The 26,859-nt window shown below is 47.8% G+C and overlaps 1 protein-coding gene across 5 annotated transcripts in view; it reads left to right on the top strand.

The window, feature by feature from the left end:
• Positions 1–26,859, top strand: part of TMOD1 (tropomodulin 1) — an 88,392-nt gene that overhangs the window by 13,569 nt on the left and 47,964 nt on the right. For all 5 annotated transcript variants that reach the window (XM_060014462.1, XM_060014465.1, XM_060014461.1 and 2 more), the window contains exon 2: positions 7,874–8,024. In XM_060014462.1, coding sequence (XP_059870445.1) covers positions 7,881–8,024 — 144 coding nt within the window. In that variant the 5' untranslated portion in view covers positions 7,874–7,880. The remainder of the gene's footprint in view (positions 1–7,873; positions 8,025–26,859) is intronic.

Genomic DNA, 26,859 nt, shown 5'->3' with positions numbered 1-26,859 from the left:
TGTGCGTGTGATGCTGGTCAGATGTGATGCTGTCCCCAACCCAGTTCAGCCTGGGGGCTGGGAGGTGGGAGCCGCGGTCACCTCCACTGGGCAGGGAAGCACGGCAGGGAGGCCTCACCTCCAGTGAGGAGGTGGGGAGAGGGTGCTCCAGGCTGAGAGGACTGCATGTGCTTGGCCCAGAATGTCAGGGGTGCTCAGGTGCTGGGGGCGAGTGGAGGGTCCAGCTGGAAGGGGAAAGCCTGTGCGGGGATTAGAAGCTGGGGTGGCACAGAGGCCACCAGGTCTCCGATGGCCTCAAACCCCAGGCTGGGGAGTTTGCGCTCCATCTGTCACAATGGGGGCTGTTGAAGGTGGCTTCAGCTCAGCAGCAGCATCAGAAGTGACTTTCGGGCTTTCCTGGTGGCGCATTGGTTGAGAATCCGCCTGCCGATGCAGGGGACACGGGTTCGTGCCCCGGTCTGGGAAGATCCCACATGCCGCGGAGCGGCTGGGCCCGTGAGCCATGGCCGCTGAGCCTGCGCGTCCGGAGCCTGTGCTCCGCAACGGGAGAGGCCACAGCAGTGAGAGGCCCGCGTACCGCAAAAAAAAAAAAAAAAAAAAAAAAGAAGTGACTTTCACAAAGATCACTTGAAGGCTGAGTTGCGTGTGGACAGGAAGGTAGCAGAACGGAGGCAGGGAACTGGGTGGGGAGGCTGTTGTGACAACACAGATCCAAAAAAGGCAGTCGCTGTGACAAGGGAGAGGAGGGACAGATACAAGGGATGGTAAAGAGATGGAAGTCTAGTCACAAAAGGACAACAGTGTATGATTCCACTCGGATGACGCACTTCGAGTAGTCCGATTCATAGAGACAGAAAGCAGAATGGTGGCTGCAGAGTCTGGGGGGAGCGGGACGGGGAGTTAGCACTTAAAGGGGGACAGGGTCTCCGCTGGGAAAGATGAAAAAGTTCTGGACATGGATGCTGGTGATGGCTGTACAACAACGTGAATGTACTTTATCCGATAGAACTATACACTTAAAATGGTTCATTTTGTGCTGTGTATTTTACCACAATCTAACAACAACAACAACAACAACAAAAACCCCTATAGCATTCCAAAGAATAAATGAGAGAGAGAGAGAGAGAGGGTTGACAGGCGTGGGGACCCACCAGAACTGGGGAGGTCGAGGGGAGGGTTTGGACTGACCCCCAGGTGTCTGGCCTGGGTGGCTGACGGCAGCAGGGTGAGGGGCTGGTGGTGGCGGAGAGGTGACTGCCCTCCGGGTTGGGCACGTGAAGCCTGAGGGACTCCAGGAGATGCGCTCAACAGAGCACGAGACCCTGCGAGGGTCATCAGCTTATCACTGAGAGCTGACCCCGCTTGGAGACAGCCCCCAGGGGGAGTGTGAGATGTAAGAGGGCAGCGCCCAGGGGCACAGGTGGGCCAAGAAGAATCCGTCATCAGGGAGAATGAGAAGGGGTGGGGAGAAAGGAAGGAGGCAAACCGGGACAGCTTCGTACTTGTCTGGCCGCAAGGGGCAGGGATGCATTCGAGGTAACTGAGTGCAGCGAGGGTGTGCGAGGAGAGGGTGGGTCTTGTAAGGACTGTGGTGGGGCGGGAGTCTCATGGGACTCCAGCAGGAGCCGTAGCAGCCCAAGCCTGAGGGAGCAGGGACTGGGCTCTTCTGGGATGCCGTGTTCCCCATCCCTCAGCCCCACGAGTTCACCCCCCAGATCTCCCCACAAGAAGGACCAGCCCTGCCACACCTAGATTTTGGACTTCTAGCCTCCAGAACTGAGAGGCAATGAATTTCTGCTGTTTAGGCCCCTCCGTTTGTGGTACTTTGCTAGGGCAGTCTCAGGAACCAATACAAATGCCAAGGAATGAAGGGGCTCATTCAGCCAGCTCACTCTTCTTTTAAATCCAAGCCACATAGATCACTGACTAGCCACTCAGTTGGCTGCCTTTGAGCCAGGCACCCACTCTGCCCAGTCAGCTGAGGTAGGGATCACATGCTATACAGCATGGCTGCCCCCAGAGGTGCCCCTTGGAGGAGGGCAGTGGGGAGACAGCTCTCTCGGGAGGAACAGAGGACATCTCAGGCACTCACTTTTGTGTCCCTGGAGCCAATGGAAGAGAGAGGCTCAGGCTTCAGTGATGAGGGATCATGGCCTAAAATCCCTTCAGCCAAAGTGTCTTCCCAAAGAGAAGAGAAGACAAAGACGGAGGAGAAGGGTTACGAAGAATCAACTTTGTTTGTAAATCCACCTCCCTTCACTGTGGCTGAAATAACAAGATGGTATAACTGGAAAATATTCATTTGAACTTGTGACTCAGCTCTTCCTGACCTCAGGGAAATGCAGTCCATAAATCAAGATACCTCTCCAGAGCCTCCTGCCGCAGTGTCCCCTGGGGCAGATGCTGGAAGAGCCATTAGCACAAGTGACTGCACCCACCTCCCGTGAAAGATCTAAAAATGCATTCGGTGCTCCAGGAGCTGCCCTGTCTCAGAGCTTTCATTCCTGAAGCTTCCTGATGGATGGCCTCAGCCCTTGACCCACTCATTTTTACCATCCAACCTGCCTGGTTCTACTTCCTGGCACAGCTTGTAAATTCTATTATTTTCATATTTAGCAGAAGCTTAAGGTTTCTGCCACTGAGAAGCAGGGAGGCCAGATGTGCCAATAGTGTAAAATGCACAGGATTTGGAAGACTTCAGTTTTTAAACGCGTCTTTAATTTATTGAGCTGTCCTTTTCTTTTCCTCACCAACTCTTACTCAGGACCCAATCTGTAAAGCAGGCAGCAGCGGCGCGGTTCTGCCTTGGGCAGCCTCATCACCCCTTCCTGCCCATCCCTCCCCTCTTGGGTTCCCAGCCCTCCCAGTTTTTTCCACATTAAAGAAGGGGAAACAGAGGACCTGAGAAGAGAAGGGACTTGCCCCAAGTTCCAAGGACACTAGAGCAAAGCCCAAATGTGCTCATGCCCTCCTAACACCTTTACCAAGCACAGGACTAGGCACTGGGGCCATGAGGACAAGACACATGTCCTTACCTGGCAAACATTACAGACAGATGATGGGGGAGCAGGGGAGGGCGGCGGAGAGGCAGCGGCCCCAGCAGTAGCGGTGGCTGCCGCAGCCTCATAATAATGTGGCTAATATTTGTGGAGCCGGCGTTGACCACGCCCCAGCCCCAGGCTGGACGTGATTTTCAACTTTTTATTTTAGCAGCTGAATCCTTTCTTCAAGAGAAACCTTATGTGGAACCCTCCATAAATCAGACAGTACGAGGGGTGAGCCCTCTTGCTTAGCCTCTCCTATTTAACCCCCTGCAGGGGCTCTGGAAGAGCTTTCTCAGAGCCTGAGCTCTCCACTGAGCACAGTTTAAAGACCACCCAGGGGGATAGGTTACAAGCAGAATTTCCGGGTCCATTTATGCTTATTTTACAGATGAGCAAACAGAGGCCCAGAGGAGGGGAGGGATTCAGTGAGGGTCACCCAGGGAGTCACCACCACAACTGGCACACCAGCCAAAGTCCTCTGAATCTCAGGTCTGTGTCCATCTGTGACACCTCTTTTACTAGGAAACAGGGGCCTTTTACTAACAGCTATAAAATACCATCTCTTCCAAGCCATCTTTTTTTTTTTTTTTTCTCTTCTTTTGGCCACGCCGTGCAGCTTCTGGGATCTTAGTTCTCCGACCAGGGATTGAACCCAGGCCCTTGGCAGAGAGAGCATGGAGTCCTAACCACTGGACCGCCAGGGAGTTCCCCCAAGCCATCTTTTAAAGCCGAGCTTGCAGTGGGCTCTATTAACGTGGTGTTTTCACCTCCCTCCTGCCCTGTCTGTCCCCCACCTCCAGTTCTTCCACATCACTGACCATAGGAGAAGAATCTCACCTTAGAGAAACTGTCCCTGGGAGCCGAGTAGATGAGTGTGGCTTGAAGCTGACAGCTTCATAGTTTACCTTAGGAGTTCTCCGTTCCTCTCAGCTTATTTAATGTGATGCCTCATCACTCTGTAATATTCACAGGACACTTGACATTAGAAAGGGCCTTTTAAATCCTTTGAAATAGGAGTTTTAAATTCATCGGCACCGTGGAGTGTGTAAGCGGAACATTAACTTTCCTGTGTGCGCAAAGATGGAGACTTCTTCAGGAAATGTAATGATCGCATCCCTCAGGGTGGCATCTCTGGAGGTAGCCTGCTACCCAGCTCCATCCCCCCTCCAGCAGGCCCCATAGCTGCCACCTACCCCTCTCTTCTTGCTCATTCCCAGCTCCCTTTTTCCCCGGGTGGCTTTGACATGGATTCCTCTCTCCCCTGTTAACACCCTTGTACTGGCTCGTCCCTTCTCCAGGGTCTGTCCATGACTCTCTCTAAGGGTTTTAGTGCAAACCATCTAGGAAAAATGAGTCAACCGGCCAAGGTAACAAGCATGGGAAGCTCCTAGGGTTCCAAACCCGTCCCAGCTAGTTCTGTCCCCCAGCCCCTTCTTGTGTGAGTCTGAGTGGCTCTCCATATGACCCAGAGGTGAATCTAAGGCTGTGTTTTCCAAACGTTCCATGAGATTCCAGTTCCAGGAGCAGTTTCTCAGAGACATGGGTTCATGGTCCAAAGGACAGGGAAGTTCTGCTTGTACCCTCCCTGTCTTGGCGACTGACATCCGTTGTGGGAAAGCAGACCAAGGGTTTTGAGAAGTCAGGCAGAGTAGAGAGCGCTGTGCAACTTGGTACAACCCAAGACCTGTTTGAGCGCCAGGAGCATGTTTTGCAGCCCATCTGAGAGATGCTAATTCGGAGGTGTGTCTGTGAGTTGATTCTGGAAGCCTCCGAGCCCTTACTAGGGTCCTCTTGGCCCTGGGATGGAGACCACAGGGCCTTTCCCGGCTCCACTCAGGAAAATCCAAATTAGGTTATTCTCTGAGAGCCATCAGGAAGGTTTTTTTTTCCATCTATACCAGAGCATCGTCAGCTGCTTGTGCTTTCTTTGGAAGTAAATAGAAATGAATCAAGCCGGGGTGGGGGGGCCATTTATGGTCTGAACATTGCATTCTTGGGGTCTGGTCAAAGGAAGACGTCAGACCAAGCTGAGCCATTCTTAGAGAAAAAGGATGGCACTGGCCTTTTCTGTATTTGGGAAGCAAGTCCTTTCTTATCAAGCCAGCTGTCACACACTCGGATTTCTCCTACACAGAGGCCCACACATGCACACACTTATATTAATAACGTGTATCTCTGCTCTCTTTCTGAAATGGAGGCTTTTTCTTGTAGCCTAGTCCACTTTGGCTTTTGTTTATTTTTAATTACTTTGTTTCAAATTAACAATTAATCCCAGCTTTTTGATTGATAAGTTGGTTATCTTTTCCTAGGTTTTGTTTCTCTCTACTCTGGAAAATTCCATCAGTCATTTCACAGATGAGCCACGGGTTTTGTTTGTGTTTGTTTCCATTGGGGTCTAAAACCACAAAACGCTGTGAGGAAGGTGATACTGATTGTATTAGTTTGGTACAGCTGCCATGACAAAGTACCACACACTGAGTGGCTTAAACAGCAGAGATTTTTTTTTTTTTTTTTTTTTGCGGTACGCGGGCCTCTCACTGTTGTGGCCTCTCCCGTTGCAGAGCACAGGCTCCGGACGCGCAGGCTCAGCGGCCATGGCCCACGGGCCCAGCCACTCCGCGGCATGTGGGATCTTCCCAGACCGGGGCACGAACCCACGTCCCCTGCATCAGCAGGCGGACTCTCAACCACTGCGCCACCAGGGAAGCCCCAAACCGCAGAGATTTTTGTCTCAAAGTTCTGGAGGCTAGATGTCCAAGATCCAGGTATCGTTAGGGTTGGTTCCTTCCAAGGGCTGTGAGGGTCTGTTCCAGGCCTCTACTCCAGCTCCCGGTGGTTTGCTGGTAATCTTTGGTATTCCTTGGCTTGCAGAAGCATCACCCCCATCTCTACCTTCATCTTCACATGGTGTTCTTCCTGTGTGCCTGTGTAAATTTCCCTTCTTTATAAGGACATCAGTCCTATTGGATTAGGGACCCCTCCTCTGGCATGACCACATCTAAACTTAACTAATTACATCTGCAACAACCCTCTTTCCAAGTAACTGTCACATTCTTACTTGGAATGTGGTTCTAGGTTACTGAGGTACAGGGGGTTAGAACTTATATGAATTTGGAGGGGACACAGTTCCACCCATAACATCAACTCTATACATAATAACACATTTCATTCTGCAGCATTTGCAAATGCTCTGAGCTGCTGCCTCACCCTTTAGCCTGTCAGCCTCAGAAACAAAAGCTGAGCGCTCGGCTCACATAGGCTGCAGGACAGGTGGGAACTGGCTTAGACACAGAGATGCTAGCAGCTCTGCAGCAAGCTGACACTGTCCATTTTCCAAGAGAAGAGCCCAGAATGTCCTCAAGGTGGTCTGATTGGACCACCAATGGCAGGTGAGAACTGGAATTGGGTTCATTTCAGTGAAAGACTTCCTGCTGTGTGCACAGCCCTGAGTCGGGCCCTCGGGAGAGTGGGGTGGAGCAAACCCAGGCCCTGCCCATGAGGAAGCCGCAGGAGGCAGACGTGCGAGCTGCGTGCAGAGGTGTGGGTGCAGTGCTGTGGCCGTGATGAACTTTGCTCAGAGAGGGGACACTGAGGCTTCACAGAGGAGGTGATGTGTGAGCTGGGCTTGTCATCTTATCAGACAGTTCCAGCCAAGCTGGGGGACAGAAGGGCTTAGGGCCCCATTGTGTCTCCCGGGTTAGGTGACAGGCAGTGTGGTGTAGTGGGGAGCACTGGGGTCCGGTGACAGGGGTTCTGAGTCAAGCCCTAGGTCATCCCTCAGTTTCTTTGTTGATAAAAAGGTGTTAGTTAAAAAATTCAATTTACAGGGTGTGGCATCAGGATTGAATGAGTTCTCGGGTGTGAAAGTGTCATGGTTATGGAAGTAGCAGAGACAGGATACAAACACAGGTGTTAGGTGTCATCTGTGCCACAGAGAATACGCAGTAGCCTCCTCTCGCAAGGAGAGCAGCTGGGAAGTGGCAGACCTGGACTCCCACCCCCTCGATCAATCACTTCCTCCCTCTGAGCCAGCTCCCTGGGGGGTGAAGTGAGAGGTCTGGACCAGGCGATCTCCTTCTGGCCATGAAGTTAGGTGACTCTATGAAAAGGTGCCTGATACAATGGCTAGAGCCACGTGGGCTTGGAAAGCCAGCAGACTGGGGTTCAAATGGTGGTCCTGTCCGCTACTGGTAGTGTGATTCGTGTGAGTCACTCAGCCTCTCTAAGCTCAGCGTCCTCATCTGCAAGACGGGGACAAATGCCTACCTCAGAGGTTAAATTAGAATGTCCTTGGGAATTACTTAAGGCACAGCTTGGCCTATGGTAGTAAAAGTTAGCTATTACTGTCAGCTGCTTCTTGTGAGGATTGAATGAGATGTTGCAGGGGAAGGGCCTGCATGCAGCAGGTGCTTAATTAACCACTGACACTTCCCCTGCTTTTAAGATCAGCCTTGGCAGAATTTCCAGCGTTCATGTTTTCCATCAGGGTGTGGGGTGAAGGATGGAGGGTTGTACAGAAAATTTTAGAACTATTTGAAGAATAAAATAGTTTTCAGGCACTGGTAAGCCATTTATAATCACCTATTACTTGTAACTAATGGCCATGCCAATTACAACAATTACAAGTCGTTAAATTGCAAGCCCTCAGGACTTTTCCCTTGCAAGGTTTATGAGATAATTAGTCCAACTTAATACAGGATTCCAGTATAGTAATTATTATCCTGACAATTCATAAAACATGCCCAGGGCTCCATGTGAGTGATAAGCATCTATTTGCTCTGAGAGCAAATCCAAGAAGGGTCTTTCTAAGATTTTTCTCTTTCTGGTAGGTCATAGATGGGAACAGAAAGTTCTTCTACGATGTCGTACAGACGAGAACTAGAGAAATACCGTGACCTGGATGAAGATGAAATCCTTGGAGCCCTTACAGAAGAAGAGCTGAGGACCCTGGAAAATGAGCTGGATGAGCTGGACCCTGATGTGAGTAGGCACTAAAGGGGACACGTTGTCACAGTTGCAAGGACAGCAGCCATTACCACCTAGGGGAGGGGTAGGCCGACTTCCTGAAGTACCACTTCCCCTTTCCCACTATGACAATAACATTGGAGTAACATTGCCTTTGCAGGTGCGTGTGTGAGTGTGTGTTATATTAGTCAGGGTTCTCTAGAGAAACAGAACCATTAGGAGGTAGGAGATTATATATATATATATGTATAAAGAAATTTATTATAAGTAATTGGCTCACATGATTATTGAGGTTGACAAGTTCCAAGATCTGCAGTTGGCAAGCTGGAGACCCAGGACAGCTGGGAGTGTAGTTCTAGCCTGAGTTCAAAGGCCTGGGAACCAGGAAAGCTGATGGTATAGTTTCAGTCGAATAACTGGCAGGCTCAAGACCCAGGAAGAGCCAGTGCTTTCAGTTCAAGTCCAAAGGCAAGAAAAAAAACAAAACACAAAAGCAATTACCCAGCTCAAAGTAATCAGGCAGAAGGAAATTCCCCCTTTGCTGGTAGGAGGATCAGCTTTTTTGTTCTACATGTATTCAGACCTTCAACTGATTGGGTGGGGCCCACCCACATTAGGGAGGACAATCTGCTTTACTCAGTCTACCAATTCAAATGTTAATCTCATCTAGAAACCCCCTTACAGACATACCCAGAATAATTGTCTAAACATCTGGGCACCCCATGGCCCTGTCAAGTTGAGACATAAAATTAACCATCACAAGTCCACTCCTAGTCAACTCGGCACCCATATACATCTCCTTAAACCATACTTATCTCCAAATAAAGACAATAACGAGGTCATAATTCTGCCTAACATGATACAACTGTCCTGTGTATAACCTGCCAGAAGAAGAGGTAAAGTCCTTGAGTAATGTTTACCTTTCTCCTTGATCTCCCATAATTTAATACTATGATGTAAAATTAACAATACTTAGATACCACCATATAAAACCAATACATCTTGTGTTTCATGTTAAGAGAATAAGAGAGGGAAGAAAACAAAGATATTTACTTAATACACATACATAGACCCACACATACACAAACATGTTCATAAAAAAATACAGAGGAAGTACTCCTGACCACACTGTCCTCGTTTCTCTAACTGGTCACGTGGTCATAGCTGGTGTCCATTCTGTACTTCCCTCACCTTCAGCAACCATAGCCTCAGCTGGGTGTGGTTCTTTGCCGGCGGAGTGAACCTAGTTCTGAAGGGCCTGGACCATTAGTAGTCCTGCCTGGATTGAGTTGTTACAGTTTTCCATTGACTCTAATCACAGGTCCTGGCAATACTAAGAAAGCCCTAAGGAATCTCCTGTATTACAGACATACTCTTCGTTACCTTCCTTGTGGAGCAGCAGTCTGATTTACCCTTGGTAACCAGGACCAATCACCCCAGCCGGTACAGAAACTCCCTCTCTGCCTATTCATTCAGAGGCATAAGGAGCCCAAAGTGGCAGTCTTAACCTCCAATCCAATGGAATCACTGCTATGTCTCCTAGTGGAAGCATTCCTCCCTTTGGAACTAATTAAGACCTTGAGGCCAGCAGAGCATCAGGTCACAAGAACAGGATGCACAACTTTTGCCAGTGGGTCACTAGGGGTACCACTGGTAATAGTGAGGAGTGCTACTCCCATTTTCTAGGCCCGTGAATCCTGGCCGTGGGAGGAGAAGCTCCATATATTGGACTCTGATTCAGAGTATGTACAGCCTCCTAGAGACCCTTGCCCCAGTCCTGCAGGGTATTACCACCTATCTGTACTGCAACTGAGTCTGCAAAAGCCAAGTCCACCGTTCTGTCAAGCCAGCTGCCACAGGATGGTGGGGAATACGTGTCAGGTAGCACATATAAGTGTGGTTAATACTCAGAATTTGCCTCTGCAGTGAGGTTACGGCATCACAAGGCAGGAGGCTCCCTGGTCATGTCTGTGGTTTGGCCGGTCACCATGGAGCAGTCAGCAGAGCTGAGGGAGGTGGCTATTTCAGGTACCCCGGCTAATGCCCAGCTCAGAGAAGGGAGAGAATGAATGTTACTGAATTAAGTGAATTTCCCATTTGATATATTTTTAAATTAAAAATGGGATATTTCATGCCTTTTTAAAAAAACCTGTCACTGCTCAACCCTAGTTTAACAGTGATCCACACAAGAAAACGCTACCATTTCACTAACCCTCAAGTAGTTGCAGCTAGTGTAGAGGGAATGTAGGTTAGCAGGGAATACGCAGGACTAGAGGTTACGTGTCCCAGGTGCAACCCTGGCCCTGTCTCTTACATTCATGTGACCTTGCGCCAGTTGCTGTCCGTCCCTAAGCTTCAGTGTCCCCATCCATGAAATAATGGAGTTGCTTGGTCCCATTCAAAGCTAAGCTTCCATGAGCTTATAACCTGGTCTTATCTCCAGGTTTGATTAAATGTCTTCTTTCTAGATAACCCAGAATCCTTGTTTAGGGGTGCTGGGCCCTAGGCCACACAGAGTGACAAGCCCCTCCAGCAATGTGCTCTCATCTTGCTATTCACGACCCCTGCTGCCCCCACCCCCGACCCCGCCAGGAGGAGACGGTCCCTGAGGTGAGGCTGCTGGGGTTGATTAGAAGACAGCGTTGGTGGGAGAGCCTTGGGTTCCTCCTTCCCCTGCACCATCGCTTTCCATTAGCCTGGGTTTCCATGAAAACGAGTGACGTAGGGAAGAAACAATCAAGCTTCCAGCTTTAGTGCTATAAAGTTATTCTGTTCTGATTCTATCCTAGATCACCGTTGTCTAGAATTGCAAGAGCAGATAGTTTTAAAAAGTGAGAACTGAAGGAGGATGAAGCTACTTCTAGTCAATTCAGTAAACATGACTCAGTTACCTGCCATGCGCCGACCCCTGTGCGGCCACCAGCAGGGGAGCCTAGCGGGGATTCTGCCCTTCAGGCCCTCCATCCAGTGGGGAGCGGGCATAATAAACCGTGTCCTAAGTGGGAGCACTCAGGGAGAGGATTAATTCTTTTTGGTGGGAGGCTTCACAGAATAGGTGATACTGGGACTGGGTCCTGGATTTTTCAAAGTCAAGAATAAAAACAAAGAATTCTATGCTGAGTGAAGGTCACAAGCAAAGGTTCATGTACAGCAAGTAATTGGGGATGGGGAGTTTAGGCGTGGTTTCTGTGGAGGGCTCGCTGAGCCTGGAAGGGGGGTTGGGCTAGATATGGGGGCAGAGGGGTGCAAGGAAGACGAAAGAGTTTGGACTTTTCTCAGCAGGCCCAGGGAGTCCCGAAGGCAGAGAGTCAGTGGACTTGCTGACTAAGGACAGATGGACTGGAGGAGAGGCTGGGGAGATGGGTGAGAGGTGGAAGGGCTCCCATGGTAGTGACAGAGATCTTTCCTGAAGATAAGGAAGGGCCCCTGCCCCTCTCCACAACCCTTCTGCCATCTTGCAGAATCTTTGCTGTTTTCAGGGTGAAGCACAGACTCCCAGGAGCCCCCAGAGCCTGCTGCCTCTGGCCTTGGGGCTGTTGGAGTTGCCCTGAGCCCCTGGATGGGGGTGAGTTTAGATTAGCCTGTGGCTACAAATTGGGTAGGTGATGACAAGGGTCAGAGCCAGGCAACAGACCTGGGAGTGGGAAGGGGGCAGATGAGGAGCCCTCTCAGAGCCGGGAGTAGAGTCCCTAAGGACTGCTGGAGCCCCAGCTAGGAGCTCCATTTCACTTCTAAACTGGCAAATGGCCTCACCCCTAATATCAGGGTGTCTGGCCCTAGCAGCAGATTCCCAGGGCCTCTGTACCAGCTGCCCTGAGCACACGTCACACAGCCAGCTGCCCTGAGCCCTTCTCACCGGTGATTAACAGGAAGGTATGCGTGTGAACACTGGAGGGCTGGAGAAGCCGGTGAGGTGCAGAGAGCTGACTGACTTGCTCAGCGTCACAGGACCAGGGCATGGAGACTCAGATTTCACACAGGCTCCAAAGTGTGGCACCTCCCCCTCTGGCAGGAGGAAGGTACAAGTGCACTTGAATTTCAGAGTAGGGTTGGGCAATCCGAGACCTGTGATCCTCGTAGCATTGTGGCTTCAAATGGACATTTTCAAAGCCCCCTTTCTCTCTAAGTTCAAGAAAAAGAGAAGAGAAATCAGAGCAAGGATAGGAGATAACGGAGACCAGCGGGGTTTTTGTCCCCATCTAACAATTAGCCCTTCACTGAGATGTCTCTGTTACCTGATTTGCAAGTCAGGATGGGAGTTTTGAAAAGATCTAGTGGGGCTCCATTCTTTCCGAGAGCACAAACATTCCAGCTCGAGTTTCACCTGCCCTCAGCCCATGTTCTGAAATCACAGCACAGGGAGAGGTCAAAGGTATGCAGACCAGGAGGGGCCTCCGAGCCCCTGGCGGGGAGGGGATGCAGAGACCGGCAGGTGTCCAGCCATCCAACTTACAGAGCAGAAACTGAACCCAGAGAGGGGAAGGAACTTGCTGTGGTCACAGGCCCGAGCAGAACCAGCCCGGGCCCGCTGCCCTCTCTCTTATACCCTGTACTCCTCCTGTTTTCATTTTGGTTTAACAAGTGCTTATACGGCACTTTTTATGTGCAGACGCTGTTCTAGGCACTTTGAAAATATTAATTCATTCAACCGTCATCCTAATCCTATGGTGCAGGCACTGTTATCCTGCCCATTTTACGGATGAGAAAACTGAGAGGTGAAGTAACTTGTCCAGGAAACTGAAATGAGGCAGTGGCAGAGCCATGACACGGCTCTAAAAGTTCACGTCTTAGTCACACCGCTATAAGGCTTCACTGGAGTCTTCAGGAAGATAGTTTGAGCCACAGATGTGCTCTGGTTTTGTAGTTGGGGAAGGTAGTGTATGAAAAATTATCCCCTTTTCTTCCTAGAAACAGTCTGAGATGCAGAGGTCCTTATTCAATCTTGGCTCTGCCCCCAACTTTGGCAAGTGCTTTTCCCTCTTTGGATCTCAGTTTCCCTATCTGCAAAATGGACACAGTGGGCCTAGATGCCCTCTGACACCCCCTCCAGCTCTAACTGTCTCTGATTTTATGAGCAGTTCCTGGCAACCTTATGACCTGAATTCAGCTAACAGGTAATGTTTCAGGAGGCTATGTTTTCAGTGATGCAGTTGTTAAGCCCCAGTGTCATGTGACACAGTAGAGTACACAGAGTTGGAAAGCTGCTTTGTTTGCAGCAGAGGATTCCAAACTTGGGCACAGTAAAAAAAAAAAAAAGTCCCCAAAACTTTCTCTCTCTTAGTCTGCGTCCTGGAAAAACTCAAGCTTATCATGAGATTGTTGCACTTGGACTCCCACGGGAGAGGAATGCTCCATGTGCTAAAAGTATCTGCTGTTGACTGATTCCCCAAGGGGATCTGCCCTTTCTCGTCTCTCTGGAGTTAAGTGCATGCTGCTCTGAAGCTGAGCCAGCTCCTCGGTTCAGATTGCCTTTGTACCAGGCAACAGGGAAAACGGTCAACGTACAGCGATGTTTGAGAATGACAAGTCACTCTGTGACTTTGGCAGGGTACAGTGTGTGAGCTCTTAGAGCATCCATAGGTAGTTGACGTTTACTGGGACAAAGCCCTGCATGGATTATCTTCTTTAGTCCTCTGAGAGGTTTGGTTATCAGCTCCATTTTAAAGATGGGGAAACTGAGGCTTAGAGGGATGAAGTAGCCTGCCCAGGAGCTGGGATTCCAGCCCAGAGAGTCAGACCCAGTAGCCTGTGCTGTTAACTACCACCTCCTGTGAGTGTGTGTGGGAGGACCTGGAAGGCAACTTGGAGAACAAAGCTGGGGAATTACCAGCAAATTACTTTTTTCTAATTCAGTTTCTCTTGGAGTTGTTATGTTATTTTCACCATAAATATAAATCTTAAAAAAAGAAAGAAACCACCAGCATAAAGAATTTCACTATAAATGTTACTTGTTAATGAGGCTTTGAGGAAAAGGAGTAATATTTTTTAGTGTCTCAGTAAAAGGGTCAAAATATTTACACAAGAGAAGATGGTAGAGATAACCCCAAACTTACAAAGAAATTGGATTTTACAAGTTGATTTTGAAGTCTGCTATTGGGAGTCTGTGACACATTACAACTATAGAAACAACAATGGAAAACAACAGGCCCCTGCAAGGCCTGAAATAATAATAATTTAAAAACTGCAGTTATTTCTCTGTTGAGGTCGTCTTACATGCCAGGTGCTAGGCTGTTTTATGGGCATCATCTCAAAAAACCTCCACGAGGATCCTATGAGACTGATCCTCATAGGTTGGGGTTGAAATCATTTTAAGAAAAGGAAATGGACGCCCAGAATCACATAGCTGGTAGGTGATAGGCTGCATTCAGGTAGACCTGTCTCCCTCAGCCCAAAATGTGTCAAAAGTTCTGAGACCAAGGGACCATGAACTGCAGGGAGAAATGATGGAGGAGAAAACCTAGGACTGTAGAACCTCAGAGTTAGAGGAACACTTAAACATGATCTGAGCCCCACCCCTATCCCTGTATATACGAACACGGCACAGATAAAGAATCCCTGATTTACAGAGTCCCTCCTCCACACATGTCATTCACCCAGTGCTTTATGTATTTCATCAAATCCTCATACCAACCCTTTGAGGTAAGCAGTACTATCCCCACTTTAGTGATGAAAAATCAATACAACAACAACAAAAAAACCCCTGAAACCCAGAGAAGGGAAGGGACTTGTTCAAGGTCACACAGCAAGTAAGCCACAGCACCAGGACAAAATCCTGGGTCTTCCTGTCACACTGCATGGCTTCCCACCCGACTCTACAAAATCATAAAATCCTCCATATTCATGGCCCAAATGTTATCCTATAAACCAGAGGATGCTCTTGGCTGTGCAGGAAGCAGCCACGTTTGGTCCACAGGGCTGTGGTTCTCCCTTGTAGCACAAACCAGCGGATTCACAAGCCCAGGACAGAAGTAAACAGTTGAAATGGAAAGAAATAAATCTCTGCTCTAAAAATAGGCACACATCCTTAGAAACACTGCCAGCGGTACACAGAGCCAAGGATGGGCCTGGTGGAGTGAGGGCGAGTGAGGCCAGGTGTCAGTGAGTCCCCATCCCACCATCTGTCTTCTGGCCCCGTGACCACCTCTCCACCCCACTGCCTTCCCCAAGACCGGCCTCCAGCCTCCCCAGAATGCCCTCCTCCCTGCCCTGCCATCGTCTCCTCCCTGCCTCTGCTGCTGGGGGACCTCTTGGATCTGGAGCCCTTCATTCTCAAGTCAGAATCCTCCCATTTCTCAAGGCCCAACCTCCCCACCCCTCCCTTGGGAAGCCTTCCTGACCCTCCCCCTCCAAGCCCCCAGCACAGCAGCTTTTTGACTTTGACATTTTTAATAGGAAATACGTTAAACATATAATAGAGTACAGAATACACCTATGTTTCCACTATCCAAACTTAACAAATGTAAAAATGTTGCCTTACTTGATTCAGATCACCCTTAAAAAGAAAAAAGAAATTACCATAGATAAAGTTTTAACCCTCTCTTCCCACCCGCCCCCCAGTTTCTTCCCCATCTCTCCCACTGCCACACCTTCTACCTGAGAGGCAGCAAACCAGCACCCACAACATCAGGTAGGTAATATAACGAAGGGAGGAAGATGGACCAATTTTCGTGAGGCACGTGGCCATCTTGGGTCATCTTTTACTTTTCCACTCTTGAAAGAGATGTGGACATAAGAAAGAAATTTTTCACTTACCACTTTACCTTCCAAGAAGAAAAGCAACAACAGAGCCAGTGATAACTGTTAACTGTTTCTTGGCCTCTGTGTCAGAGACAGGAGGGAGTGGTGGGGACTGAGGCAAATGGGAGAGTTTGTGTTTGACTAAAGGGCACTTGCTGTTCCACTCCACCAATTGTTGCCCAATATTGCCACGTCATCTAATTTTTCAAGAGAGGCTGGAGGGCTTCCCTGGTGGCACAGTGGTTGAGAATCCACCTGCCAACTCAGGGGTCTTGGGTTTGAACCCTGGCCCAGGAAGATCCCACGTGCCGCAGAGCAACTAAGCCCGTGTGTCACAACTATTGAGCCTGCGCTCTAGAGCCCGCGAGCCACAACTACTGAAGCCCATGCGCCTAGAGCCTGTATTCTGCAACAAGAGAAGCCACCGCAATGAGAAGCCCGCACACTGCAGCAAAGAGTAGCCCCCGCTCATCGCAACTAGAGGAAGCCTGTGCACAGCAACGAAGACCCAATGCAGCCAAAAATAAATAAATAAAATAATTTATTTTAAAAAATTTAAAAAAAGAGAAAGCCTGGAAATCTGAATTTTTATGTGCAAGTTTCCTATTTGAAAATGTTGGCAGCTCATTCAAATATACAGACAAAACCAAGTTTTGGCATTTGATTGGACTATAGGTCTCCCAGTTTCCAATTCTGACTCTGTTCACATGACAGATTTTTAGATAGATAGATAAATAGATGAAAAGTACCTAGCCCAGTGCCTGGCACATAATAGGTGTTTAATAAATGTTTGTTGAACCTGAATATATGATTTGCCCACTAGAATCTAGGGTTCTTGCAACTTAGAGCCACATTGTAGCACCACAGGTATAGGGCAGCCAGGTACAGTTGTGCAAGTTTTGCACTGCACAACTCCAGCAACCACTGTTCACATAAACCAGAGAACATATAATGCCCTTGGAGTTGTGCCATTGCACAACTTGCACAACCAGATGCAGCTGCCCTGACAGAGTTTCCCCATAATTCAGTGTCTGTTCAGTTGAATGAAAGTGAACAATTATGCCCTATGGTGATAAAACTGATTGTCATAATCTGTTTCTAATATAGAGTTCAAGGCTTTATTCTGAGGTTTCAAGCTAAAGGAGATCTTGACCATTTTACAGAAAGGGAATTCAAAGTCAGAGAGCACCAGTGCCCTGTTGTGGCCTCAAAGCCCTGGGATGAGAACCCAGGCTGTCAGTTAGAATGCAGTTTAGCTGTAAGTAATAGAGATTCAAAATAACATGATGTAAGCAGTGGTTTATTCATCTCATAAAAGTCCAGAGGTGGGCAATCTAGGGCAGGTAGGGAGCTTAGCTCCCCAAACATCCCAGAGTCCCAGGTTCCATTCAGCTCATGTCCTTGCCATCACTAAGGTGTAGCCCTCATCCTCATGATCCAAGGTGGTGGCCAGGATAGCTGCATTCCAGGCATTAGAATAGAAGGAAAGGGGTGGGGGTGGAGAAAAGGAGAAAAGCCATTTTTCAAGTACCTTTTAAGGAAAGTTACTGGAAGTTGCCACTGGACAGTTCTCATACCATGACCCAACCTAGCTGCAAGGGAGCCTGGGAAAAGTAGTCCTTAATCTAAGTGGCCATGTGCTCAGCTAAGGGTGGAGTGCTCTTATTACTGGAGAAGGGGAGATATGATATTGGTGACAATTTGAAGTCTGTAACTATGGGTTTGCCAGTCTGATGGCCTGATGTTCTGCTCTGCCAAAAGTTCTGAGGAGGAGTGAGAGGACTTGCTAGGAATTTAAATCCAGATCCCCAAAGGAAACATTACAAAGGTCTTACTCTCTAGCTTGGCATTTTCCAAAATCTCCATCAGTAAACTGTGGTCCCATGGTGGGCACCCACACTCTAGCACCCTTCATAATGCATCCCCTTCCCCAGACCTGCTTGGGGCAGCAGCTGGGTGCCCAGCAGACAGCTCAGGGCAGCAGGTGTGATGCTGACTTGAAGGGTGTCCAAGAAATACCATCTTTTCCCTGCTGGAGCATCAGTGCTGTGTAATTCTGGACAATTCAGAACACATTAGCGCTCACTGCTTGGTGCTGGGGATTCAGAGATGACTAGGATACGTCCCAGCTGGCCTTTGAGGGGCATTCAGTCTCCCTGGGGAGAGGGATACCGCATAAATGTGCTCCAAGACAAATTAGAAGGAACATTATATAAGAATTGGCAAGATGCCTCAGGGTGTTTGGAAAGAGAATCACCAGATCAGTGCCGGGAGCACTGCAAAGGCTGGACAGGGTGCCCAAGGGAAGGGCTTTGAAGGGTGTATGCAGGGAGGGGAGGAGGGATGGAATTCCAGGCAGAGAGCACAGCCTGAGCAATGCCCTGGCAGGGTGAGGGTGTGGGGCACGGCTGCGGAATGCGGAGCAGCCTGGAGTGGCTGGAACATGGAATACTTAAAGATGAGAAGATCGGGAGGCTGGAGTAGGTTGAGGTCAAATCACGAAAAGCTCTCCATGTCTGGCTGATGAATTTAGTCATGATTCTGTGGGTTAGTAGAGGTGCTGAGCATTTGTGAGTGTGTTGGGGAGTGACCCTGTCAGATGCGCCGGTTGGTGCGGTCCGTCTGGCTGATAGAAGGGGAAGGGAGTGCAGATGGAGAGGCCAGTGGCAGGGAGGCCAGCCTGAGGCTACTCTGATGGTCCCAGCAAGAGACAGCACAGCTTGAACTAGGCCGGTTCCCCTCGGATGGAGACGTTTCCAAACCCTGCAGCCTCAGACTCCTTCCCCTGGCGAGCCACGCCGCCTCATCCTGCCAAGCCTCTCTGTCTCCGCGGTGCTATCCCCCGGTAACATCCCTCTCCTCTCTTCTCTTACCCGGCTGTCCTGCCTAGTGCCCTGGGACTCACTCAGCTCAGGAGCCACCGCCTCCAGGAAGCCCGGGTAGAGTAAGCTGCTCACACTTGGGCGTGTCTCCCTCTCTTGGGCCCCTGTGGAGCGCAATCACTCATTCATTGTCTCAGGGTGCCCCGCACAGCAGGGAACGTGGAACATTTTCCTTGTACATGAGGCAGAAAAGGAGGATTAGGAGAACGCCGGGAAGGGAAGGTTTGGCCTCACCTTGTGCCATGAACAGCAGAGAGACACAGAGTGTGCTGTCGTGAGCGATAGGTTCCACCACAAACAACTACTGGGCTTGGGCTACGAGGGAGCCTTTGGATGTCAGCACGAATGCCCTGTAAAGCTGTCCGGGGGGTGTGCTGGCTCCTGGGCTTCACCAGTCCTGCAGCGGGGTCATGGTGGCTGAGGCAAAGGCCTGGCTCTTTCTGGAGAGAACAGGAAGAGAGGAGGAGGTCCAGAGTGCTTTGGGCGGGTGGATGGGTGGGGAATGTATGGAGAAAGGGGGCTTATTAGAGGTCTGGACCCGCTTGTCCCATCTGTGACCGAAGCACGAGTGCTGTGCTCTCAGGCTAGGTTCTGCCATATGTGACAAGAAAGCTCTGCTGAAGCCCCACGGAGTGACCTCTAGTGGGATCTGGAAGCTGCTGGTGAACGGGGCAGAGGCCGGGCGCTCTGTCTCCTGACGAGCCCCGAGGCACTGGAGGGCCACGCTTTACACAAGGGGAATCAGACCTGAAAGATAATTGGAAAATAAAGGTCCTCAAGGCCACTTGAAAAAAAGCATTTGGGTCAAATACCTTGTAAAAGGTAACTGGATGGCTGACTGGCCTGTTCAATGTTCGGACTGCTGCTGTGGTGGACGGGGGAAAGGGTGGGCATCTGGGGCAGGCTGAGGTCATTTGAAGCAGGAGGGAGAAAGAATTCTCAGTGGGAATTCTGAGAAATCTACCTCCTGGGCTTCACTCTTACCCAGGACAGTAACTCCATGCCTCCGTGCCTCAGTTTCTCCACCTGTAAACGGAGACCAGTGTGATAAAGAGGTGCACTCCGGAGAGGGAGCCTGGTTCTCACACAGGGCCACATCTGGTTTCCAGGATCCGTTCTTAGAGGAAGGCAGCCGGGTGGGATGGAAAGCTTTCTGGGGCTTGGAACTCAGGAGCCCGGGCTCTCGGTCCACGTGTGACCTCAGGCAAGGCCCTTGCCCTCCCCGGCCCTCGCTGCCAATACCCGATAAAGAGCGCGGTCCACCCTCTTCCAGGGGGCTGTGTATGGTTCAGTCACAGAACAGAAACCCAGGACTCCTGGAGCCCAGCCCAAGGAGGGGGACACATTGTACATTCCCTTGTTCTTAGACGTAGTTGATTTATGGGGGAAAAGTGATAAAATTCCTTGTTTTTTGTCACTGTGAAGAACCAGGTTAAAGGACGTTGTATATATGCTAAGCCACTAGTCTGAAGACAGTCATACTGATCCTTGAGAAGCTAATTATGTGCAGTGTCACCTATATATCAGCTCAGGCTTCCTGGCTGTGTGGCTAACAAGCTGTGTGACTTTGGGCAGTGACTTCAGTTTCCCTTGCCTCAGTTTCCCCAACAGAAAATGAAAGAATTGGCCCAGAGGCTGTCTCAGGGCTTTGCAGCTCTGAGCTGCCAGGAGTCTATGATCCTTTTAATACATTGTATGTGTATGTGTATGTGTGTGTATGTGTTGCTTGTGTGTGTACTTCTAGCCCAGCCCGCAGTAGTTCTAGCCAGGATGGAGTCTCTCATAGAGCCAGCTATCTATAATTAGATAATTATAGTGATAATTGTGCAGATGCTTAATATTTGGCCTTTACTTCACCTGTTTGCAGGGTGTTAGAGCTCCTAACAACGCAGTTGAGGATTTGTCAGTTTTCATTGTCCTGTGGGCAGCTGGACTCCAGAGCTTGGGTGAGAAAATTAGACTAAGATGTTAACCTGTCAGGCTGCACATCCAAGTTTTAATTTTACAACATTAAAAGGAAGTCACCATTTAAAAAACCACAAGTAGGGAACTACAGGAAGAGATTGCCTAGTTTTTCCCTCTGTGATTATTTCCAAGAACATATTAAACTTTTGATTCGTTTTTAATTTTTTTTTTAAACCTCTAAATTAAAAACCCATGTATACAACCTCTTTCTTCCTCTGGCCCAGAGCCTGAAAGGAGCAAGACATTCAGTGATCATGTGTGGAATAAATGAATGAGTATCTTGACTTTCTCTACCTGGAATTTTAGTCTGATAGGAACCTCCAATCAGAGATGGCAAAGTGGCAGCCCATGGGCTGAAACTGGCCTTCATCTGTGTTTTATTTGGTCTGAACATTGTTCTTAAAATATTTGGATCATGTGTCAATGTTTAAAAATCAAGAGCTTTCACATAAAGTTGAGCAGATCTAAGAACACCACCCACATTCTTACACGGCAGTAATTAGCTCCAATGTGCCACAGTCCTCCCCACTCCCAAGCGCATAACAGCTATAATTTTATATTTAGGCTAAGATCAGAGAGTGTCTAGAAATTCTTCCTCCTTAAAACTAACACTAACTTTCCTGTCAGGCTATAATAAGGAGATCGCCCAGGCATTAGTCACTGCCCTCCTCACACAAGTAAATTTCCAATTGTAAGTAAGGACCAAGTCATATATATTGTACCAAAGCTGTCTCCTAAAGCAAATCTCACCCGTAACCCACCGGTCTTTGGAGTGAAGATGTCCATGTGATGTGTGTGTGTAAATACAGATTCCCCTCACGCAGAAGTGATATCTGCCTTGGAGGAGCAGACTGATGCTTTGAACTAAATATAAAGAAAGCACGTGCCCAGCAAATTTACCCTGTGCAGACATTAAGATTAGGAGAATGAGACTTAAGTGCCTTAAAGTTTAGATCGTTCCAATTACCAGCGGGCATCATGGACGTATACGACCTTTACAGGAATGTAGAGGCTAGTTATCGACTATTCTTTGCTATTCAGTAAAGTGGACCCCACTTTAGGATCTTGATTAACCTTAAAAACTAAAACAATACATTGTTTTCCACACGTGCTATAATTGAGACTTTTCTCTCATTTTACTCTGCTTCCCCCATTTACCTTCTGTCTCCTCAGTTATTCCAAATTAGAGAGCCCTTGGTGGGGTCCTGGTCTTAGCACACTGCCTGGACACATAATAGTCACTCCATGGATGTTTGTTGCACGAATAAGAAATGAAGGAATGAAAGATACATTTCTACACATACATGTTCAACAAATACTGTCCTGGTCGAAGGTGACACCAAAATGGTTGTGGGAACTCTTTCCTCACCAACTGGGTAGGCTGGGTCTGAGAGTCAGTTTCAGGTTCTAATAGTCATCCAAGGCAGCATTTTCTTATACATTTAACTGCTTCATGATGAATTTACATAATATGGCACCTTGCTCTGTAAAACAAGACACCATATTAAATCTGGCCAGCTCTAGCCTGCCCAATCTCAGCATCATTTTTGGCCACTGACACACGAAGAGCCTGTGTTCTCAGCATTCCATGGGCATTTAATTTATTGCATTGCCCATTTTTGTAATTTTCCCCTCACTAACATAGTCCATTTTTAAAAAATTTATTTATTTTTAATTTATTTATTTTTGGCTGCGTTGGGTCTTCTTTGCCGTTCGCGGGCATTCTCTAGTTGCGGCGAGCAGGGGCCGCTCTTCATTGTGGTGCGCGGGCTTCTCATTGCGGTGGCCTCTCTTGTTGAAGAGCACGGGCTCTAGGTGCACGGGCCTCAGCAGTTGCAGCATGTGGGCTCAGTAGTTGTGGCTCGCAGGCTCGGTAGTTGTGGCACATGGGCTCAGTTGCTCCGTGGCATGTGGGATCCTCCTGGACCAGGGCTTGAACCCGTGTCCCCTGCATTGGCAGGCAGACTCCCAACCACTGCGCCAGCAGGGAAGCCCCATAGTCCATTTTTAATAACGCCTTTTTTGAGATGTAAAATTCATAAAATTCACCCATTTAAAGTATATAATTCAGTGTTTCTTAGTATATTCACAGAGTTATGCGACAATCACCATAGTCAATTTTAGAACATTTTCATCACCTCAAAAAGAAACCTGTTCCCATTAGCTGTCACTCTGCATTTCTCACCTTCCTCCTCAGCTCTAGGCAACCATTAATCTACTTTCTGTCTCTACAGATGTGACTGTTCTCTGGACATATCATATAAATGGAATCAGACACTATGTAGTCCTTTGTGACTGGCTTCTTTCACTTAGCATGATGTTTTCAAGGTTTCATCTGTGACGTAGCACGCACCAGTACTTCATTTCTTTCTGTTGCCAAATAGTATTCTGTTGTATGGATATACCACACTTTATTTATCCATTTGTCACTTGATAGACATTTGAGTTGTTTCCACGTTTGGGCTATTATGACTATGAACGTTCATGTATAAGTTTTTGTGTCAACATATTCTTTTATTTCTCTTGGGTATATACCTAGGAGTGGAATTGCTGTCTCATATGATAACTCTTTTAATCTTTTGAGAAACTGCCAGACTGTTTTCCAAAGGGGCTGTACCATTTTACATTCCCATCAGCAGCATATGAGTGTTTCAATGTCTCCACATTCTCACCAACACTTGTTTTTACTCGTCTTTTTTATTATAGCCATCCTAATGGGTGTGAAGTAGTATCTCACCCTGGGTTTAATTTGTGTTTCCTTGATGGTTAATGATGTTGAGCAGCTTTTTATGTGCTTACTGGCCATTTTTATATCTTCTTTGGAGAAATGTCTATTCAGATCCATTGCCCATTTTTATATTCTGTTGTTTGTCTTATATATTTTGAGTTTAGGAGATCTTTAAGTATTCTGCATACTCGATCCTTCTCAGATATATGATTTGCAAAAACTTTCTCCCAAACTGTGGGTTGTCTTTTTACTTCACAGTTTCCTTTGAAGCACAAACATTTTCAAGTTTGATGAAGTCCAATTTATTTATTTTTTTCTTTTGTTGCTTATTGTTTTAGTATCATATCTAAGAAACCATTGCTTAATCCAGGTCACAGAGATTTATGCCTATGTTTTCTTCCAAAAGTTTTATAGTTTTAGCTCTTACATTTAGGTCTTTGATTTATTTTGAGTTAATTCTTGTATATCATGTGAGTTCATATGCTGTTTTTGAAAACAAGTTAAAATGATAAATAATCATGAGTTTAAAAAATATACAACTGTCTGGTTTTAATTGAAAATCACGTTCTAGTTCACTAGACGCACCATTTGATAGAATGAAAATAAACTCCTAATGAGGCTGGTACTCTCAGTATTTACTTTAAAAATCCAATAAGCTAAGAATTGTTAGAAAAGGCCTTACACGTTTTTGTTTTTTAAAAGTCAACTGCTTTCAATAAAGATAAATGAAACTATATTTTAACATGACATCTAAGTAATATTTTTAAAATACATTAAAAACATCTTCACTCCCCTATTAGAATGATGTGGGCTTCAGTTTTAACACTGAAATGGTTCTCAATCGGGCGATTTTGCACCCCTACCAGGGATCTCTGGCGATATTTGGAGACATTTTGGCTGTCACAGCTTAGGAGGGGGGTGGTGCTACCAGCATCCATTAGACAGAGGACAGAGATGCTGCTAGCCAGCCACGAATGCACAGAACAAGCCACATGACAAGGGATCATCCAGCCCCAAATACCTCTCGTGCTGACATTGAAAACCCTACTTTCCCCGCCCCCAGTTTTATTGAGATATAATTGGCATACAGCATGGTAGACGTTTAAGGTGTACAGCATAAAGACTTGACTTACATACATCATGAAATGATTACCAGTTTAGTGACCATCCATTATCTCATGTATATACAAAAAAAGAAAAAAATGTGAAAAACCCTACTTTGAATCAGTGGCCTCTATCAGATCTATTCAAAACGAGATGTGAGTTTGCAAACCCTTTTCCCCTCAGTTACAGCATCATGGGTTTCTCCCATCACAATACCGAGCCTTTCGGAAGGCAGAATGTGCCCCAGCACCTCACTGCCATCAAAATCCTTTATGGTGACAAAAATCTCTCAGGTCTTCCCTGTGGGGATCATTGGGAAAGCACTTGCTTTCCATGCTTAATTCATTTTATATTTGTATGTGTTCCTTTTTTGAATTTTAAGATATATTGGGATAACACATCCCCTGTCCAACATACATATTTGGGTTACCAACCTCCTGGTATAAGGTATTTTATCTGATTTTAGAACAGCAGCAATAGTCAATAATAATTTATGTGCTCACTGTATCAGACACTGTGCTAAGCACCCTTCTGCACTATCTAATTTACTTTTCTCAACAATTCTGAGAGAGTGACTGTTATTATTCACATTTTATAGCCAGAGAAACGGAGAAATGGTGAGGCTTGCCCAAGATCATGTTGCTGGAGACATCATTACTCCAAGTCAGGGCTTAAGCCTGGTGTGGGGTAACTGTGACATGCTGGCGTGTCACAAAGAATTTGACTACTTACGATGGGTAATCACAGATGGACATTTGCCGACATTTAGGCTGTGCCCTCACTCAACTGGGCGACGGTAGATGTACTTTCACTGAATGGACACACACTAGTAGCCACAGGAAATCCTGTCTCACCTGGGACATACCTGTGGAAATGTGGCTCATCTGTGGACCATCAGCCATCCTTCATATCACGGTGGACAGTGTCTGAGGACTGCTGCTTAAGGAAAACTAGGGTATCTGTGGCACCACGTATGTCCTTGACACTCATCCACAAATCCGTCACGGCTTGATTTTCTACCTATTGGCCGTCCTCTCATAATGTGCTCCAACTCCCAAATGTCCCTCCTGACTTGTGGCCTAAATGCATTTGCACATACACCAGACCCCCTCTGCGAGCCCCTGTGTGTATCGATCAGTGTGCGAGGCCCTGCTCACCTCAGCTCTCCCGGAGTTGGGCTCACACTCCAGTCTCCTGATCTTGCACCCACCACTCTTAGTGGAACAGCACAGTGGTAAACTATCTTGTAAAAAGAACAAAAAACAAAAAAAAAATCATACTGCAGTCAAACAGTAGCATTTCCCTCCGAAGCTTTGTCCTTCTATGTCCCAGGCACAGAGCTCTCTTCATATGGCTAATAGTATTCCCCTCTCAGAGGGGGCTTTTAGGAAAGGATTTGAAGTGTGAGTGAGTGAGTGAAGATATGCATTTTGCTGGTACAAAGATTGGAGACGGAACGACTCTCCAATTTAGCCATTTTGGGGGTGCAGCAAGAAGTGAGGTGAGATTCTGCTCACATCAGCCTTCCCCATATCCTCCTGACCTCCCCGAATGAAAGGGAGTGGGGAGAGAGCAATGATCTAACTAGAAGATTGCCCTCTTCCCCCAAATCTGAAGAAGGACCCTGGTTTTGGTTCTAGATTGGGGCAAGTCTTTCTTTGCTCTTGGCCTCAGTTTCCTCTTGAAGGGAGCATGTGTACACTGGATGATCTCTAAGCATCCTGGCAACCGTAAACTTCTTTGAGTCTCTACAATACTGAGTTAAAGTGAAGTCCATGTGCTTCAAATCCACCCTGATTAGGAATCTGCTTTAGTAGTGAGCCCACACCTAGAAGCCTGTCCATGTTTGAAGAAGAGAACACAGTGATTGGTTGATGCTATCTTTCTTGAGAGACCCATCTCCACGGGCAACGTTCAAAATATTTAACAGCCAGCATGCATGAGCACGACAGTCAGGAGGGTAGAAAGCAGCTGGTAGGGCCAACCAGGGCTGCAGCCTGAGAGCATGCCTGGCCCTTCCTGCAGTCCTGCCCAGCTTTCTCTGCTTGTTTTTTGGGTCTGCCTCTTCCTGCCTGATTCTGCATCCAGGGCCCTAACTCAAACCCCCTGGGCTGCTTCTCTCCCCAACCACTTTCTGCACAACGGCTGTAAATATCCTCACGCAGCCAAACGCCAACTTAATCCTATTTCTCCCTCAGTAGATGCTCTTGGAGCCCTCCGCTGTGCTCAGCCCCTGGTCAGCTGACCCCTCACCCCCTTGCCTTTAAAACAATGTTAGAGGCTGGGAAACAGGTATGGTTAAGAGACCCGAGTCCTAGCCTAGCTCTGCCCCTGTCTGCCAGTGACCTTGGGCAAGCCTCTGCCCCTCCCGTGTTGTTAGTTTCCTTACAGGTAAATGAGCGACTTAGATTGAGCTCCCCGTTTTTCAGTGATG

Source organism: Delphinus delphis, chromosome 6 (assembly GCF_949987515.2).
Source record: "Delphinus delphis chromosome 6, mDelDel1.2, whole genome shotgun sequence".
NCBI classification, from domain to species: Eukaryota; Metazoa; Chordata; class Mammalia; order Artiodactyla; family Delphinidae; genus Delphinus; species Delphinus delphis.
Note: the sequence above shows the minus strand (reverse complement) of the source record. Positions and strands in the feature narration are given on the sequence as shown.